Source organism: Neopsephotus bourkii, unplaced genomic scaffold (assembly GCF_033783945.1).
Source record: "Neopsephotus bourkii isolate Nb327-2 ecotype Australia unplaced genomic scaffold, CSIRO-AGI_Nbou_v1 NB_1292, whole genome shotgun sequence".
Classification (NCBI taxonomy): domain Eukaryota; kingdom Metazoa; phylum Chordata; class Aves; order Psittaciformes; family Psittacidae; genus Neopsephotus; species Neopsephotus bourkii.
The window spans coordinates 1,362,309-1,382,513 of record NW_026901776.1 but is presented as its reverse complement, the minus strand read 5'-3'; the positions used below and the strand labels follow the sequence as shown (position 1 = coordinate 1,382,513).

The window sequence follows — 20,205 nt, the reverse complement described above, 5'->3', positions numbered from 1 at the left end:
CCTAGCAAACGTAAGAGAGCATAAGATACTGTAGAAAGTTCATTCTGGCATCTGATGATCTAGAATAATTTACAGACTTAGTGTAAAATTCAGTGAATATTCTCACTATTCCTAACCTAGAATACCATGTTAAAATGCCTTTTATGTACTTAGCATACATTACCTTTTCCCACTTGCTGCGAATCTCATCCACAGTAACAGTGCTGTAAGGATTAGTTGCACTTATTCTCATGCTGTAACTCTGAATAACTTTTTCAACTTCATTCTGGATTGAGAGTATGGCCTGTCTTTCACCATCTGCCTCTGGCAAAGTAGCTTTAAACTGATCGTGTGCAGAGATTAAACTCTAAAATCAGAAAGAGAGAAGGAAAGCATGATAACTTCAACATTTCTTCCAACATCTGGAAGATCTGCTGTAAAGAAGCACAGATCCTATTAAGCCTTTCAAACACCCTGTCTACCTGTATCTGTAGGTACAGAAAATAATACAGGTAGATACATCCATGAATTGCTCCTCATTGACTTTATCAGAACTATCACTTCTTCCATGACCTCTGGAATATTCTTTCATACCAGTGAAACCCCCTGTTTATAATAGAGACACATTGCCTATCATAAAGAAAATGTCAAGACAGATAGGTTCTGGTTTTTTCTTACATGAGTTGTACCCTCCAAGAAGGAAAAGCTTCTATTCTTGTTTTCCCTGTGACTGTATGCCAAAAAATAAACAACTATGTACCTGAATTTCTTCTATGCTATGAACAATAAACATATCCTGTAGGTCTTCCATAGCACCTTCCATCCAGTTGTTGAAAGGAGCAGCTCTTTTGGCAAACTCCAGGTGAAGCTGATCAATTGTTTCAAGCAATTTCTCCGTCCTCTGTACAGATCAGGAAAGGTACAATCCTTGTTAATCAGGCCAAGACTCCAAGCACATACCCATCCATGCACAAAGTTATGCCTCTTCTTTTCAAAAGCGACTGATTGTACTGATGACTGATTTCACCACCTGCTTTAAGGGTTCTCACTCAAAGCAACAGGACTAATTGCAGTAGATACTTTCATGTGCAACATGCTAAAAAGGGTACATGCCAAAATAAGGATGACAGGTGAAATTACTATTTGCAAGTCAATTAAAGTCTGCTTATCTTACTTTGTAAGTATAGAAAGGAAGAGTTAAAACATATGTTTTCCAGCTTAGCATACATGTGTGTGACTTCCTCTTTTCTTAAGGAGCAAGGTTTTGGAATAGTGTTTTGGAATACTCACTACCAAAAGATTAACTCAGTGCTGGCTATTATCCTGTATCTCACCTGATTAACCTCAAACAAGTGTGAAAAGGTAAGCAACTAATGGCTTTTGTTATCTTTGCTGGACATTAAATTCCCAAAGAGTGGTGCTACAAACTGCATGCCATTTGTTGTTTCTTTAGAACTGTCATTGACAGCTGAGTACTGTCAAGTCTGCTCTGAGCAATTCTACCCGCAAATTAAAGCACACTAAAATAAAACGGAGACTTAAGGAAAGGATTTCCTGTTCTTTGGATTCCAAAGGGGATGCTCAATGGCATTGTTTCCAGCTCAGAAACAAATGGTTCGTTGCCCTGCCTGCCTCAGCTGAGCTGCTGATCACTGTTACATGGCTTACCTCCAGTGCCTCTCTCCTTTTCTGAGTAAGTGTTCCCAGGCTGTCCCATTGGTCACATATCTTTTGGCATCTATCGTTGACACTTGCAGCATCATGGTAGTCCAGTTCACTGAGAAAGATTGAAGACAAAAATCTGTGTGACTTTCTGAAAGACAGGAGCAGTTGCACTGTCCACAGTCTTCCACCTCCCCTCTTTTTTGTGATATTTCTCCTCCAGGTAAGCAAGTGTGGCAGTACAGACATGTTTGATCTAGACATTCAGCATTTCAAGAAGTGTAGCACAGGAACAGGATCAGCCTCCTCTACTGTGAGAAAAATGAAGTATCTATCTGTGACATCCAGGTATTAAAGAGAACTAAGGTGTCTAACCATCTTTGTCTCAGCTATTCCTGTGGCATAAGCAATTTGATCTCCTGAAGAACAGAATGCTTCAGTCTGGGGATTCATCAAGTTTCTGAAGATTGGTAGAGTTTCAGAAACATACATTTCATTTTAAATAATCCAATGATCCTTTCCAGCTTCATATGCTCTGAAATGATTTAACAGAGAAATGGACCACAGGTTCAAAGCATAGTCTTTCTCTCACAAGCCCATCAATACTAACATCGGCTGCACAGATCTGGGACAGAGAATAATTTTCATCTTCCTCTCCAGGAACTCCCCACAGAGCTACACCCCAGAACTGGATGGTTCAGAGGACAGGGATCAGCAGACACATGTATGCCACCAGCACGAATCAGCACACCTGCAAAGGATGTAGCAGTCATGCTTCTTCACCTGCTTAATAAGCTTATATTATCGTGACAGAAAGCAACTTACTACTCTGCCTAAGACTGGGTAACTTTTTAAGGCTCTGTCCTGAGATTCTGCACTAAGTCTATCTCAAATTGAATTTTTTACCTCAGTGGCTGATAGTCCCTTTAGTTCTGCTGCAGCCATCATAACCATAATAAAAGACATGTATTTGGCTCTTTAGAAGCTCACTTTTATTGGTGAATCACCATCCACTCAATTTAGCTCTTGGCTGTTCCTTGAGGACACTTTGCACAATACTAAACATTGCAGAGCCTATGATACGTGACAGCGTGGCAATATGAAGCTAAGATTTACTTTAAGACATGAACAAGACATTAAATACAAATAAAATTTGTTCTCTTCTTTTGAGCATTCGTCTCTAGACAACTGGCAAGAGGAATGTACAGATCCCTTTGCTGGTAACTTAGAGAATCACAGAGGTCAAAATGAGACAATAGGTAGCTTTCCTCTGTGAAGCTACACTGCAGGGCAGGGGCAGTGTTCATGCTTCCTCCTCTAAGCTCAGTCAGAGCAAAGTAGTTGGGATGAAGTTGAGATGTATGTAAACCTTCCTGTTTAAAGAGGTTTCATATGTGCTGCAATGTATTGATTGCTGAAAGTGAAGAATGCTAAAACAAGTAAAAATAAAATGCCATAACAATTTTAAAAAATAGCAACACCAACCCAAAACTGAAAGAGCTGTTACACACAAAGAGAAAGCTGCTACCAAGTCATACCATGAAAGGCCTCCTGAACTTGAAAACTTACTCCTCCTTTGGAGCAAGCCTTTTTATAAGCCTTTATGTGATACAACAAAAGCCATCTATCTGTTAAGAAATTTCATGTCAGAAGCATGGAGTTTTGGATGAAAGAGGGTGAGATAGTTTGCTGCTATAAGTTTTTGGCTGGAAGTTGGTTTGTTGGGTTTTTTTTTTCATTATAGCATATTGAGATTACTAGATGATGCTTCTGTGCGAGCTATGAGCTCACTAAGGGGATGGGATGTGGAGATTTGTATTCTGGTCTCTTTTCATGTACCATATCTAATATACCAGAATATGGACAGGGTGATTTTCCAGATGCTCCAGGTCACATCCCTGACAGTACTGCAAATTGTATTTTTGCTTCAGTGGATCACTTATCTCCTTTTGTCAATTAGGATAAGGGCAGGTGACATTCTATGAAAGTGAGGGACTGATTGTACAAGCTCTGGTCAAAGCTCTGGAAGTTAATGTGCTAACATTCCTCCACCAGCTCTGCCAGAGGTTCAGTCATTCCACATAAGATCTCTGCTATCCTATTTCTTCCAGGCGTATGTGCTGTGGACAAATAGGTAGGAAAGGAATCATATCAAAATAACTTTTACAAAGGGCACCGGTGGGTCAAAAATTGTAAGTTAAATTTCCAAGTGGCATCAAATAGCATCGCTCCACTACCTGTCTGGGCCTGTTGTAGTTTACTTCAAATATCTATATGTATAATATTGAAGTATATTGTAGGTATCAAACAACATTTTTCTGCTCATAGCAGGAGCAGAGGTAGAAATAACAACTCTCAGAAGATTATCTACTTAGAAATGAAGCACAGCTTTACATTCCTTGTCCTATTCATTTTTGTATTTCAACATTTAAGCTGTGAAGAGACATTTTGTAAAAGGAAGTTTTGCTTGTCACGAAGTACTGCTGCACATGTGTTACAGACCTTCTAAAAAAACAGTCATTTCTATTAATTTGGATGTTTGAAGTCTACAGACTTTGGAATTTAAAAAACAGTAAGCAATTCCTATTGGTCCTACAAATAATTCAGTCGTAAAGAATTAAAAATTTACTCAAATTTTGCCCTGATCTAGAGAAGCACTTAAGTATGAAGTCACTCTAGCAACAGTGGTAGGGTCACAAAAATAACCTGCTGAGCAGCATGCTTTAATACAGCTTCAGAACCAGCTCAGGTTAATCATACACGTAAGCACAATTTGAGCCCAGGTTCCCAGAAACAAAAATACTCTCCAAATCAGTGCTACAGATAGTGGTCTTCTTGGCTGAAAATCAGTTGTTGTATTAGAAGTCATGGATGTACAAGAAATTACAAGCTAAAAATTTTTTCACTGAAATGAACACGAGTTACTAAATGTGTATGGCATAAACGAATGCAGCATTTCATAGTACAGTTCACACAAGTTCTATTTAGCATTTGCTATGTCATAAATGGCAAATTCCATTTTAGAATTGCCTGACTTTTTACAGCTTTGTATATGGCCTTATCCATGCCTTGTCATGCCTCATTGCCAAGGAATATCTAAGTCTATACAGACTGGAACACAACATCAGTCTTCTAGCAGTATCCTGGCTGGAATCACCTGCTTGCACATAAACACAAATCCTCTATCTGAACAGCACCAATGAACAAGCTTGTAGCGACTTTTAAGTGTGCAGTGAACTGAGCTGCTGCAGCAGAAAATACCAAAACAGAGAGGAAACTGTAACTGGTAGAGTGCAAGGTCACACAGCAATTTTTCTGCTTGGAAACAGCAACATCAGGCAGCCAAGAGATTTGCTGAAACAAACCACAGAGCTGTACTGCCTTGGCATTTAGACACAGTTCATGATGATTTCTCTAAGGGCCTGATCCAGTGATGAAAAAAAAACACAAAAAAGCAAAGGAAAAAAATACCCACATTGACTAAAATATGCTTATCAGGAGCCAATGCTCATTTCTTGGCACTCAGACATCAGTCAATCCTTCTTTAAAAATACAAATGGAGAAATAAATTAGAGTTTTCCTCTGTAATTGCATTGTGTGAGGAATTATCCCTGAAATCAGTATTTAAATAAAAGCTGCCCATATCTTGCAGCTAATAATAAAACTTGACCTATATGACCTTTCATTCAGTGTTCTCCAAGGGCATTAAGCCTGACTGAACTATGAGTCTCAGTGAAAAATCAGGCACTGACAGTCCATTGTATAAGGAAGCAGAGAAGCAATGGGTTTTCAGCACCTTTGCAGACCAGGACACAAATAACTCGTTTAACTTCACACAGCAAATTACTGAAACAACTGAGAAGAGACAGTCCTAAAATAGACAGGGTACAGTGTTCACTGGCCTCACCAGAGGTAAAGGACACAGGGTTCAAAACACTGGTAAGCAGATGCTGCGCTATGTATACTGCATTCCCAAAGTTACTCAACACTTGTAAAGCTGAACCTGCATTAAAAATGATTAGGTGTTCCACAATTTTTCTTTAGTATAAAGAGGAACAAACCTTGGTGCAATCCCAAGCACAGCTACAGGCTGGGCAGAAAATGGACTCGGGAGCAGCCCTGAGGCTTGGGGGTGCTGGTTGATGCGAAGCTCATCATGAGCCGGCAGTGTGTACTTCCAGCCCGAAAAGCCAACTGTGTCCTGGGCTGCATCAAAAAGAGCGTAACCAGCAGATCAAAGGAGGTGACTCTCCCCCTCTACTCACTCTCATGAGACCCCACCTAGAGTCCTGCATTCAGCTCTAGGGGCCCCACAAAAGGAGAATGTGGAGTTGCTTGAGTGAGTCCAGAGGAGGGCCATGAAGATGATAACGCTGGAGCAGCTCTCCTATGGAAACAGGCTGAGAGAGTTGAGGTTGTTCAGCCTGGAGAAGACAAGGCTCTGTGGAGACCTTACAGCAGCCTTCCAGTACCTAAAGGGGGCCTACAGAAGAGCTGGAGACAGACATTTTACAAGGGCCTGTAGTGATAGGACAAGGCATAATGGCTTTAAACTGAAAAACGGGAGATTTAGATTAGACAGTAGGGAAAAAAATCTTTACTGTGAGGGTGATGAGACGCTGGAACATGTTGTCCAGAGAAGCTGTGGATGCTCCATCCCTCAGGTGCTCAAGGCCAGGTTGGATGAGGCTTTGTGCAACACGGTCTAGTGGAAGGTGTCCCTGCCCATGGCAGTGGGGTTGAAACAAGATGATCTTTAAAGCCCCTTCCAAGACAAAGCATTTTGTAAGTCTATGAAATAACTTCACAGCAGAGATCAAGGCATGCCAGAAGGTATTTCATAAGTTCACATACTCGATGAAATCTCCATTCTCAGTGTTTTTCAGACTTCTTTCACACTAACTAAGCCCCAGTACTCTCCCTGCTTTACTTTTCCTCCTTTAAATAGTCTGGAAAAAAATAGGATTTTTCTTCTGAATCCATTTGAATTAGATGATTACTGTAAGTGCTGCTGCTATCAGGAATGAACTACATTTTTAGACAACTCTTTGATTTTTAAATTGTTAATGAATGTGGAGCTGTTTATGAGTCATGGTCCTTCACCAGGTGAAAAGAGGGCATGGTTCTTAACACTTGATTTTTGAGTAGTAACTCTTTTGCCTATTCAAGAAGGTGAGAAATTGAAACTTGGAGAGCTGAAGCCAAGGGCAGGAATATGAGAATTTTGATCTTGGCTCCTGTTTCGACCACTACTGCACATTTGTTCCTGTTGGCTTTCCAGATTTATACTGTGAGTGAGCAATGAATTTAACTATGTGCCAGATTGCTAAGATCAGGGGTAGTGCCACTGACTTACAGTACAAACCCACCACAATTAACTGCAAAAGATTACAAAATCAAATGTGCTTCCTTGGTGCATATACCAAGATGATTTTACTACTTAGCGACATCAGTATGTGACAGTACAGTCCTGAGCAGAGCTTTGCTGACAAAACTGTGCTTCACGTAGGTGAATTAACAGCCTTAACTGAGCATAGGATGCTGAGTAAGCAAATGTTGGTCCTGTGGCTAAACTGACAGAACTACAGGTGAAAACTCCTGCTCTCCTATAGGTGTGCTGGATTGCTTGTGTGACTCGGAGCAAGTTATTTAGTTCCCATATGCCCCGCTGTCCTTTCTGTGAAAAGGAAACAATGGCACTTCTCAGTATAATAAGAAAGTAAGTACGCTAGAGACAACTAATCTTCAGAAAAGCCAGTGCACTTTCTACTGCTATAGAGATAATTTAGGGATGTGAAGCTTTTTGAAAGGACCAATATACCTGGGGGAAAATCCTTAGTTTTAATGTGAAGATGCTAGACTTGTAATCTGTGTAAGTGAAAGTATTTTCCAAGTTAAGCAGCTCATAGCCAGTACCTCTCAGCAGACCATATGAACTGAAAAATAAACACCTCCAGGATCCCCATTAACATGTAATGGACTCATCAGTAGTGCTAATGCTAAAAGATTATTGTTAAGTCACTTTTATAATGTTTGTTTTCAAATAATTTTGGTCTATTTAATGTCTATATTTGGTTGGGGGTAAGGGGGAGATGAGGGAAAGGTCTCGGTGACCAGCTCAGATAATATACTTACAAAGCTATCTCTGGAATTCTTACGTTGGTACCTATGACTATCAAATTCATTGGAAAGAGTTTATCGCAAAGTTAAATGTCAGCAGCTGCAAGCCTTTAAATGGAACATACTTCAGCTCCTGGGCAATGGCAGCGATCTGTTCCACCCTGTCCTGGTGAGCAGCCAAATCGCTCTCAAAAGCTTCATGTTTCCTTAACATGGCGCGGACTTCTGTCAGAGAAGCAGATTCGTAATCCTTCTGAAGCAAGATCTGCTCTTTGCCTGAAGGAGGAAATTTAAGTATTAGTAATATTTTATTAATTTATTGGTTAGAACAATTGCAAATTTAGGCAACTTTTTAAACTTAGGCACAGTGGCAATCACATGTTTGGGATGAAGTCCCACCCCCACTGAAGTCAGTAGGAAATTGTCAGCACAAGTGTTATTTAGAAATACATTTTTTCAGAGATCTGTCAGTAATTCCTTCATTTTTACATAGTCTGTTTATACTAGTCTAAAATAGCGAGTAACACATTGCTGGAGAAACTGGCATAAAAATGGTGTGTTGGCAAAAACTGAAGCTCTAAACTGCTGTGATAAGTCTGCAGAGTAGACTTATGAAACCAGAAATCACACTGTTATGCTCAGCTTCACTCTTACTAATGTCCTTTTATACTTTTTCATGTCCTGCCTTCAGTTCATTTTAGCACATCCAAAGGAGGGTTAAAAAACAAATGTGTGGCCGCCTTTTGTATCAAACACTGAATTTTGAATGGAAAATGCCAACCTATTTGCAAAAGTAGAGAAGCAAAGCAGAAACCAGAAACTGAAATACCACTCTTGAGTAGCTCCTGTGTTGGACAACTGAATCTATGCAGATAGCCCCTACAACTGCAGCTCACCACATGGCATTACACAGCTCTCTGAATTCTAGAGCCATAAGAGACTATTGTTTCCTTGCTATGTACCAGTTTATGTGAAGTTTTCCCTGCATAACATGTAACATGTCACCAGTAGTTTATGCTCAGAAAATAAGCTCTTGGTGCTGATAAACATTTTAGTTTCCCTTCTATTATCTGCTTGGCAGCTGTTTACAGCACTGTATGCTTCAAGCAACTGTGTGGACTCTGGTTTCCTTTCACAGTGTGAAAAGATTCTCACTGGAAAAAAACAGGATCATGGCAGAAGCAGGAAGACTGTTGTCAGAGCAAACGATAGGATGATAGAGCAGATCTATGTTTAATTGTCCCAAACAAAACTGTATGTCAGTGTATGGTCCTTTGGCTGTTACAACTTCATGTAAGGTTAGGTTACCATTAAAAAACAGAACTAGAAATGAGGTCTAATCCACGGTATGGAGAAAAGCAGAAATGAGTCCATTATCATGTAGTTTATGTGGACTATTCAAAACATCATGATGACCAACTGATAATCAACTCAGAATAACTTTGTTAATAATTTCACACTTAACCAGTGCTGTCACTGGTTTGCTGATGCACAAATACATAGGAATCCATTACCATTAATGGCCTCTATTCAAATGCTGAATATTCCCATGAAGTTTGACTCACTACCTCAAGAGTATCATTTTGACAGTTTCATTAGCATCAATGCCTACAAGTAAGGATCATGACTACAGTCAACAAAACCTGCAATTTTATCTGTTATTATTCTAGATTTCTAAACCTGTCCAAACTACTTGTGAGCTCCTGGCTGGCAAATATTCAGCACTGACAGTTCAACTTCGAACATTTATACATGAAAATTGCTAGAAGCCATCTCTGCTCACCATATGCCCACTGTTCATGAGTGGAAGCTTTCTGCCTAAATTTCTCAGCCAAGTGTTCAAGTCTTTCTAGCCTTCGTATTTCATTCAGCAGCCACTCTTCATAGCCTTTCTCAGCTTGTTCAAGTCTCTGCCAAGCGCCGGCAATATCCTGTGGAGGGAATACATGGGAGGAAAGGGATGAAACTATAACCTTTTTCAATTCAGATTTGCAGATTTCAGATTCATTCACAATTTTGCTCCAAACCCAGAAGTTTTTATGTCCAGATTTTGTAAAATCACAGAATCACAGAAAACGTTGTCAAGCAGCTCAGGAAGTCTTGCAGTCCAGACACTTATTCCTAATAGTGCCTGCTATTCAGGTAGGTTCATAAAGGAACCCCTTCATAAATGGCTTCAAGAGTAGACACATTCAGTTTCTTCATGATACATTGCTTTTACCTCCCATCTTACAATGTTCTTTTATTACAAACCTATCTATTCCCAGAATCAAAATGCTTTACTCTCAGAAGTTGACAGTAGCAAAATAATTAGCATCAAGAGGATTTGATGCATATTTTGTCTGGAATACAAATTCATTTCACTTTCTGTAGTGCACAAAGTTTTGTGAGCTTCCTCAGAAGGCATAAGTAGGAAACTGAAGTAACACGGCCCTTATTTTCTGCACACGGGAGTGGACAATGGCCCTTTCCAGTAAACACAATCCTCTGTTTATCAAATCTGAGCAGCCAAAACACAATGATAGAACAGAATACAGAAACAGGTTTGCTGTCTTCCACAGGAAATGTTGTGACCCACAGCCAACTCACAATACTTCTCAGAAGATGAGAATTCTTAGTACTGACTATTCTCACCTTTAGAGACAGAATAAATAAATTTAATAAGTATAAATGAGCAGAAACATACATCAAGCAATGTCTATTTGTGTGAGTCTGATGACCAACATATCAGTGAAACCACTGTGAGTTCTGCTTAAATAAACCATATTTGGCCTCACTGACAGAGAGGTATTGATAACACTCCCAAAGGAAGCTCTGTATTGTCTCACATTTCAAGACAATTTGCTCTTAGGGACAGCTGTCAAAGAGGCATGAGCATGCTTAAGAGAAAGCAAGATTCTAGAATGAAAGGTGATGAGTAAAAAGAGTGGTTTGATATTATTAAAGTGCAACAAACTGAAGTTTCTGAGGATCACTTAAAACACCATTTCAGTCCTTCACATTGAAATTTTTGTGAGAATGTTGATAAAAAGGAGAACAGAATATTGATGCCTCCTTTACTTACTGAAACCATTTTCCCCTCTGACGGCATAAAAGCTGGCCGATTGCTGATTCTCAGTTTTGTCTGCAGGGTGTTGAAATTGATCTCCAGTTGACATTTCTCTTGGACTTTGGGAGGTTTGTGTTTGCGGCGGTAGTCCCGGAAATCCTCTAATTTCTTCTGCATAGCCTGCATTGTTTTTTCTGGGGTCCTGTTTTCCAGCCAAGGAATTGTCCGGCGAATCCATTCTAAAAGCTTTCAAACCAACACAAACAGTTGAAATAAAGGCAATGGAAAAGCAACCAAAAAAAGATCATATTGAATGCACAAATCCTAATTGAGTTTGCTCCATTTTAATATTAATGACTTCAGTTGGTATCAGTGCCTTAAAGGCAAGTAAGCATAATGTTTCTAAGGATGAGCAATACTCCTGTAACTAGTTTTCCCAGACATTCTATGTATTTCTAGAAATACCCCAATTTTCAGAAGATGAACACACATGTAAGGTGTCTCTACCTATTTACTCAAAAGCTGAGTTAACTAAAATCACTTGCCACTTTCAAAATTATTGGTTGTGATGTCCCAAGTAGTCAAAGTTACGACATCAGGACAGAAACCAGCCAAGTAACTCAGGTCATATAAAAACCTTCACCCAGAAGTCAGGTAGCACCAGCATAGTGCTACTGTCTTTGTGTCTTTGGTCCCAGTGTGTTTTTGCATGTTATGTGTTAAACACAAGTGAGCTCTGACTTGTGCACTACACATCTGTAGTCCTGACTTGACAATTTGCCATTTACCAAGAAAGGACAGGAGGGGAACAGCATGTCCACTTTTTCATTCATTCCTGCCTGCGTTCACAGGTGCATTGTGAACACGCTGACTGACCCTGTCTGGGGGTGCTTTACAGTGCACAAAGCCAACAGGCTTGCTTGGAGTGACAAGAATCTGGATGGTCCACATGTGGACAAGGGTGGCTGCCTTTGGATGTTACAGGGACAGCCAGTTTGGTTTTGGGGCAGACCGATGACACTTCTCAGAACATCCTTTTTGGCCCATTAATGAGACTGAGTGATTTTCTGGAGGTCACACAGAAAGTCTATGGCAAAGGAGTCACTGAACCTTGATACCTTGGGCATCTGAGCTTTGTACCCTACCACTGCGACATTTATCCTTATAGTGTCTTCACTTTGCTGTCTTGCAGAGAGTGCATGAATCTCTCAGTACTTTACCAACATAATTGTAACCATATTACAGATAAAAGCTGGCTTTACCTCACTTGCTAGTCTCTCGTACTCCTCCATCAACCTCTCATTTTCCTGATTCACAGCAAGCACCTTACAGATCCGGTTAGCTGCAGTCTCAGCCTGCAAAACACAGCAAATAAACAGGACATATTCATAAACACATTCCGAGCAAGGTACAGGCTTGAAGAATGTGGCTGCTGAAAATAAAAATCACACTGGTTTATAGTTGTTGATTTGTGCTCCTAGGTTACTTGGATGTATATTTTATCTCCTTCTGTAGTCACAGATTCCAGTGGCCTTACCGTACAAGGGGAATTGCGCACTGCTACTACAGTCATCTCATTAATCTTTTACTTCCAAAGATGACTTAGGCAATTCCTAAAGTTATCCCATTAGGTTAGTTTTTTTAAATCACGCCAAGAAGTATTAGGTTTGTTAGCTACACTGGAAAGACACCACATGCAGTTCAGGAGTCCCAGACCACTTTATATCTGCACATCATATGTAAATATACCCTTGAGAATATACGCAGCTGAACCACTGACAGCAAATCTTTTCATGCCTCCTGCCAAATTTATTTGTGAAGGCACTGTGCAGCTCTGCCATATTTAACATTTCCATTAGTAGTTTGACATCACAGGTCACACTTCCATACAAATGTGAGTCCGGAGTACACCTAATCAAATAAATATCTGTGGAGACTCCTGTCTTACAGAGTATTTGGAATCCCCCTTTTGCATAAACAGCAAAACCTTCATACCCAGAAGCAAGAGGACACAATGGCATAGGTGTAGAGAGTAGGGGGCCTACTAGAAAGGAAAGGAAATTAAATCCTGAGGATGAAGCAAAATTTGCCCACTTTAAAAGTTCTTTTTGGTTTGGTTAGTTGTTTTTTACCTACATAACTTGGTTTATGTCCATTTACAGGCTGGAACTGTATGAAGCAGAACAGTGGGAAATGACACATACGTAAGTGAGAATCCCATTCTGTATGACAGATCTGCTGTTGCTGTTCTTGTCTTTTATATTAGTACTTTGATCCACAAATAATTTTGCTGGATTCAGTGGGAAGCAGGCACAAATACTGTGTTGGATGTCTTCTGTGCCCTTCTGTGTCTTTAGGCATCTTTGAAAATCTAGTCCTACATTACTACTCAGCGTGAGTATGTCTAGAATACTCTCCATCTCCAAAAGTCAAACATTATTTATGCAGCAGCTGCATAAGATGTCGATGTAGCAACAAGCAACAACTCCATTTCACAGTATCTTCCAATATAGTTTTTCTGAAATAGTCTTTATAACCACCAAATAAAGACCCAAAGTTAGAAACAGAAAGGTCCATTGGAATTAAGGAAGTTCAGCTTGCTACACAACATGTAACTAAACCAGGTTAAAGTGTTGGTTAAAAACAAGTATTAGTGCTCAAATAATACTTGCAATTGTTAATGAAAACCACAAAGAACTAAATTAGGGAGGTTTTAATACACTACTGGAAATGTGAAACAACCAGTCAAAACCACAGCAACCTGAAGGGACAGTTGATACCTGCTCTGCTCCAGCAAAAGCATGGTAGAAGCAGGACACGTATGTCATGATAGCTCTCTCATCAGGTTTGGGAGTGTTCACAATATCTACAAGAGGGGGTGAGAAATTAAAACAAAACCCCAAAAAGATTCCAAAACCCCAAAAAGAATAGAGTAGAAAACAGAATGCATAAATTAAAGCACAACTTGTGTCATTGTGATTGTTTTCTTGTCCATAGCGCTGTGTTCTAGAAACTCTACGAAGCTGTAATAAATTTAGTGTTAGATTGATGGGTGCTGACAGAATAAAACGTACACTAGAAATTCAACACAAGCTCTTACAAAGAGATGGACTTTTTTTAATAAGCTTGATCCTGCAGTATTGTCACAAGGGAAGTGGCCTTGGTTTTGCCAGGACTATTTGCACTAGAACTGGCATTTATATGTCTGGTGACTTAGAATGTGGGGGGGGGTTTATTAAGACACAGGAAAGCCAGACTACATTTTGATCTGGGGAGATGTTCTCTGGAAGTTGCATGTGGATTACTTATAACCTTAGCATTGCATATCTGTATTGTTTATATTATTAATACCTGAAGTATGTTCAACTCTGAACCGCCTTGCTTTTTAAAATTTTCCCTCTTTGCATTATGACATGATTCCAGAGCTCTTCTGAGATGCCTCTGTATGATTCTGTGTCCATTTTGCATTGCAGAAACATTTTATGTTGCCATTTATGTACTTACCATTATGCATTTAACATTTTAAAAACAATCCTGAAAGCATAAGAGAAGGGTTTATTTTCTGGGCATCTATTATGATGATTTTGACATCTGTAACAGGAATAATATCCAGCAGGCAGGGAAACAATGGCATTCTGCTACTGTAGGTGTTTTTTCCACTATGAGTTTGTTTTCATCTTGCATTTTTATAGATGCTTCAAATGAATGCACACAAGTTCAGTTAACACGAGTTAAAGAGAATAATGTCCTCTATTCCATTTAGTAACCAGCTATCAAAAACCTACTGGATATTATTAGTAAATATACAGAAAGATGAGATAGGAAGGTTTGTTTCTATGGAGCAAGTGGATAGACTGCTACTGGCTCTACTGAGACAGCGGCTCACAGAGAAAATCAGGCAACAGGAAATGAGCTCAGCTATAAGATGCTGTTCTAGAAACTAGCGAGAAAAGGATCAGAAAAGGAAAAATTGCTGAAAGAAACAAGGCAGAAGGTGAAGGATGAGATCTGATCCATCATCTACAATCTCACCTTCTGAGCACCAGCAAATGCATGGTAGTAACAGGAAACATAAGTCATAATGGTTCTTTCATCAGGTCTGGCAGTGTTTACTACATCTGTGTAGAGAGAAGAGGGTTAACTGCTCAGAAATTCTCACAAGGTACTTCCACCAGATTATGCTGATGATGCCACCTCAGTGCTATAAGGATTCAAAATAAATACACTATTATTCAGGTTGCATCTGTTTACTGATACCAGTGCAAAACTACCCAAGCTTTAGGAATCAGTAAATGGAAAAGATCAAACGCTCCCTGAAATGGAAAAGCATTTGAAGGCTGAGGCTGTATCACTACCTTCTGGTTTGTGTAAACTTCCAAGCAAATGGCATGGCTGGCAGATCTACTGCGTTCAGCTTCACTGTCACTCCAAAGCAAATTCATCTAAATCACTAGAATTATTCCAGAGTTAACCACTGACAGTCACAAAATAGGAGAGTGTATAGTGTACATTAGCACAGGGTCTCCATGACTGGCAGGGTATTGACATATATTTGAAACCCAGTTAACTCCTGCAGTGTAGAAATATATTTTGTGCTAAGAAAAGCCTGGATAGTAACAGTTTTGCAATCCCTGAACTGCTCTGTCCTTTTGGTTAACAGCATAAATCACAGGAGAATTTGGCTTGGCTGGCTGATAGCTTTGTCCCTATTACAGCAAGAAAGAATAGAAGTATAGAGAGTTCAATCAACATACGGATACATTGGTAAAAATGGACCTTTAGAGTTCTTAACAGAGAAAGGTAGAAAAAGGTGGTTTTACACCAGTTAGAGCTGAGTGCTGAAGGATGCCAGTGCAAGCTGTAAGAATTCCTGCCAATTTAAGGAGTGGGAAGATACCGGTGTGAAAAGACCCAGGAATAAGGTGACAATTTCTTGTATTAACAGTGAGATTTCCAAGTTCAGGACTGAAGTATTTACTGATTTTGCATCTACTTCACATAGCTGTGAACTAAACATTGCAAAGTTTCCACTGAGAACACAGTGGAAATAAGGAGAGCAAAAAGTGATGATGGATACTTAAAGGTTATTAGAAGCAGCATGATTTTACTTCCTCCTCCTCTGCAAGAAGGACAATAGTAAGATAAGGACTAGAATGCATAGAAAATCCGGTGAGGAGAAAAAATGGTGTCTTACATTGTATGTGAAGAGCAAACAATGAGGTTCAATGGTAAGGAGGTAGCACTTCTGTAAATTCCCTTGCACAGTAATTCAGAGTAAAATAATTAAGTATTACTTCAAATGGCAATTGCAGTTCCAAAGATTAAAACAATTTGTTTTGAAGCATAAAGGTGAAACCAAGAAACCTCTTCAATAAAGGGATTACAACCTGGATTTTCCAAATCATTCTGGACTGGCCTAACTTTCCTGCCAAAGCCATCAAGAAGAGCAGACACTGTCAGTATGAGTGTTCTGGATAATTCCTGCTACTTCCGCTCTACTGACAAACCACCAGAGCAGAGTCTGCATACTTGGCGAAGAAGGCTTTGCACTAGTCTAGGCAAATTCCAGTATTTTGGCAGCATTTTTTGCCGGAGCACAAAAGTTTGGTTGACTTGAAGAAATTCCAGAAACTTTAATAAATATTTTTTGTTATTTGTCAACAAATTCCAAAGATTATTGGAGAAACCAAATATCAAACTATTGTTAAAACCATCGCTGCAAAAGGTTTACAGCTAAAATAAAGACAAAATGTGCTTCTCTCAACCTAGCTCTCTTCCACAGGACGCATGTTGTTAGCGTATTTTCAAAGTTCTGTACTTCTATTTCTGTCCCTCTCACTTAAACGTTTTAAAAAGAGAATATGTTTTAAACTGCTAACAGTTCTATTTCCCTTTATTAGATATTTATTTCTTGAAGGCAAGGATTATCTTTTGATCCTGCATTTTACCCCAATTATCACTGTGGGGGCTGAGATGTCCTGAGATGAGGGTCCAAAGTACTATAATAAACATAGACAATGGCAAACCACTAGGGTGAAATTATCCAATACATGGGGAAGAAGAAGGAAAAAAAAATGTTTGAAAACAAAGCAGGTTGCTCCATAATGATTCCGGTGGAAGGAATGTTGAAAATTTCCTAGTTACAAAAGATGTTTTACTGTGGTCTACTAGTGAGTAACACAAACTTCAGTAAGATACAACTCTCACCTTCTGCATCCAGCATCTTAGGGATATCCAAATGCTTTTCAGCAATTTCCATGGCAAGGTTGATATTTCCTATGGGGTCATCCTGTATCAAAGAAGAAAAGACAATGAGTTAAAGATAGTCTTTCCTTGAAGCAAGACTACAGTATGTACACTAAAACTGACTCTGTTTTCCAAACTGGGAATTGGAGTCACAACTATTATTCTTCAAAAAGCTGAGTCTAGGTAAACTTTCGGTTTATCTACTGCTATACTTTCAAAAGTAAACAGTAACAGCCTATCATGTACAACTAGGACTCTGATACAGGTATTCTGGAGGGGAACATAAATAACGTATGCAGTGTACACTCATAATTCTGAGCTAATTCTGAATGAAGTACAGCAGTAATGCATACAGTCAAGGCCACTGGTCCAGTAGACTATACTAGACAATTGATCATAAAGTTAATCCTGCATGTCTTATAGCTACTCTATGTTACGTTCTAGTGATGCAAATTCTACTGAGTTTTTGGTTGGTCAGGTGCATGCATGAGAGAAAGCAAGCACAGACAGAACAACTCTCCAGAAGGAGTGAAATTTCTCAGTTTTGGCTTGGACAGACAAATCTGTAATGCCTCTACAAATGGAACTTCCTCTGGGTTTGAGATTTTGGTTTTGGTTTTTTGAAGGAAAGAGAAAGGAAACAGGGAGCACAGTTCAGATAAACAGCACATATTTCATATTTTACACTACAGACAATGGAAGACAGTGACAGATTAAGGCTTGTCTTTCCTGTATCAGCTTGGAAAGTAAACACCCTACATGAAATGGCAGTCCATGCCATTAATGCTTTCATTATTTTCACATATTCTGAACAATGCCAATGTCTACAGAGAGAGGTTGGGAAAATAAGACACAGAAGAACAAAGTTAGAGAAGTTGCATGGCACTGAAAAAATGTTAATTTGCTCTCAATGGGGAATTTCCAGGGCTTCCATTTGAACACAAACACTTTCTAGAAAGGGATCTAGTCTCAAGCATGCTTCTTGTATTCCTTTGAAATAAACTTAGTAAGATTATTTAATATGCAATGACAGCAACTGCTGAAGTTTCACAGAAGTCTGTTCCTCATGCTCATACACGTCAGGTATCATATAAACATACACTACTAGTTAGCCTTTCCTTTAAAAGTTGCATGTTCAATAAAATGTCATGAGGAACAGTTTACATTTTGAAACCCAACAACTTGGGTATAATAGAATACAAAGTTTCTAATTATAAGTTATCACTTTATCATTATTTAGCAGTTTCATGCATCACTGTAAGAGAAGCTTCAAATGTGAAGAATATTTAAAACCCATGAACTTATTTTTCTCTATTACATAAGACACTATATGTAATAAAACATTTGTATGTACATAACTGTGTATACAAAAACTCCTACTGAAATTAAATGGGACAAAAATACACTAAATCTAAGTGAGACCTACTGACTAGTTTAAAACACTGCTTATGGATGAGTGATGAGCACCTCCTATTTGTGTGTTTGTTACTAAGTCTATGAGTAAATAGTGCTCTACTGGGAAAGGATTTGTTTAAAATCACAGACACTTCTGAATAATTGGAGGTCCCCATCATCCATCCTTTTAAACAAAACTACAAGCTACAGTAACTAAAAATCTCTGCTACAGCTAAAGGAATACCTCATCTAATTTGTCATAAGCAAGAAGATCAGGCCTGTGTCTATGGATAAGGGCGTTGAAAGCAAGGCCATCTTTCCAGCTACGGGTTCACACAAAACACATTGGTGAGAAAAGGAAAGGACAGCATGCAGGAGATAAGTAACCACGAAACAAGACACCAAGACAGCTGTTAATGTAACCAAAATGAGCAGTCAATCAAACACAGCCAGGTCAGAAAAGCAAGATCTATTTTAGGATTTTTCTGCTGTATGTGCCACAGCTCAGCCTCAGTTTGAAACCTGACCTGTTCTTATTTTGGAAACCTCTAAGAGGGAAATAGTAATACTGAAGCAGATCTGCTTATGTTCTATTCCCTTCTCTCAGTCCTCTCATATAGGATGGTTGTACTGTGAAGTTCTTTGCTACTGTGTACCACTTTTCAAAGCACAAACTCTATCAAGCTAACTACTGTTTGTGCCATGCTTTAGCACATGTATGCAGAGACAGGTAGCTGTCTGCATTCATTCCATGAATAAGTTTATCTGTAGGAAAGGTTATATATAACATTAGAGACCAAGCTAGTGTTGGTAGTTAATATTTTGCCCTTTGGTTCAGATCTGCAGCTGTCTTCACAACTGCCTAAATTAAAATCTTGAGTGTTTAGGAGTTAGTTCATTTAATTTTCATCACTGCACACCTTGAAGACCCCAGCATAGATCTGACATATATATAAAGCAAACTAAGTTTTCAAATAATTTCATTCATTTATCTTTTCCCTCATCAAAGGCTTTCTAATAGCAGCTGATCCCTAGTAAAATCAGTATGTAATGGAAGTGCATGGAATCAAAAATATAGTCTATGATTTCCATTCTCTCTCATCAGTAAGAAGTTACACTCAACAAATTAAACCCATGATTAAGTTTTCTGATTTACTGATGTTTATGTGAGACCTTAAGATGCATTCATTCGAGGGGGCAGAAAACAGTATGTATGAATTGAGAGCTAACATGAAAAGACAACATTCCACTTTCTTTTAAGTTTCTATTTTGCAGTAATGGTACTCAGAAATTCTCACATTATTACTTGCTCCTCATTCCTCCCCCTCAAGCCAAAGCAGCTGGTATCTTTTAGAAAGCATGAATTTTGCCAAGAGTAGCACACTGTAATAAAACAGTTTTGTAATCCCCATGAGGTCCTACCCTAAGGAAGTAAAGGCATTGGTTTCGTTTCCACTTGTCTGAAAGTATAATGGTGAAATTGGTGTTTTCCATGGTAGACTAGTAATTTACTGAGTAATCCTAATTACCAAGGTTTTTGTTCTAAGGAATCTTAGGATTAATCATCAAGTCATTGTTTATTGCTCTGCAATCTACAGTCATATACACCAGATTCAGAATAGGACAGACTGTAAAATACTACTGGTGGTGAATAGAGAATTCCAATGCATCAGATTTAATATCCATATTGGGCGGTGCAAAAGACTTCATCAACTGCCTGGCACTGAGGACTAGGTTATTTGCAATTAAATGCT

General features: G+C 39.0%; 1 protein-coding gene across 4 annotated transcripts in view; it reads right to left on the bottom strand.

Moving 5' to 3' along the window:
• Window positions 1–20,205, bottom strand: part of ACTN2 (actinin alpha 2) — a 68,081-nt gene that overhangs the window by 13,040 nt on the left and 34,836 nt on the right. For 3 of the 4 annotated variants that reach the window (XM_061365721.1, XM_061365722.1, XM_061365720.1), the window contains exons 7-15: window positions 17,018–17,099; window positions 13,591–13,676; window positions 12,073–12,165; window positions 10,826–11,056; window positions 9,545–9,692; window positions 7,887–8,037; window positions 1,648–1,756; window positions 740–880; window positions 164–346 (exon numbers count right to left, since the gene is read on the bottom strand). In XM_061365721.1, the coding sequence (XP_061221705.1) occupies window positions 164–346; window positions 740–880; window positions 1,648–1,756; window positions 7,887–8,037; window positions 9,545–9,692; window positions 10,826–11,056; window positions 12,073–12,165; window positions 13,591–13,676; window positions 17,018–17,099 (1,224 nt within the window). Of the gene's footprint in view, window positions 1–163; window positions 347–739; window positions 881–1,647; window positions 1,757–7,886; window positions 8,038–9,544; window positions 9,693–10,825; window positions 11,057–12,072; window positions 12,166–13,590; window positions 13,677–14,842; window positions 14,929–17,017; window positions 17,100–18,695; window positions 18,775–20,205 lie in introns of all 4 variants that reach the window. The other variant, XM_061365723.1, reaches the window with a different exon arrangement.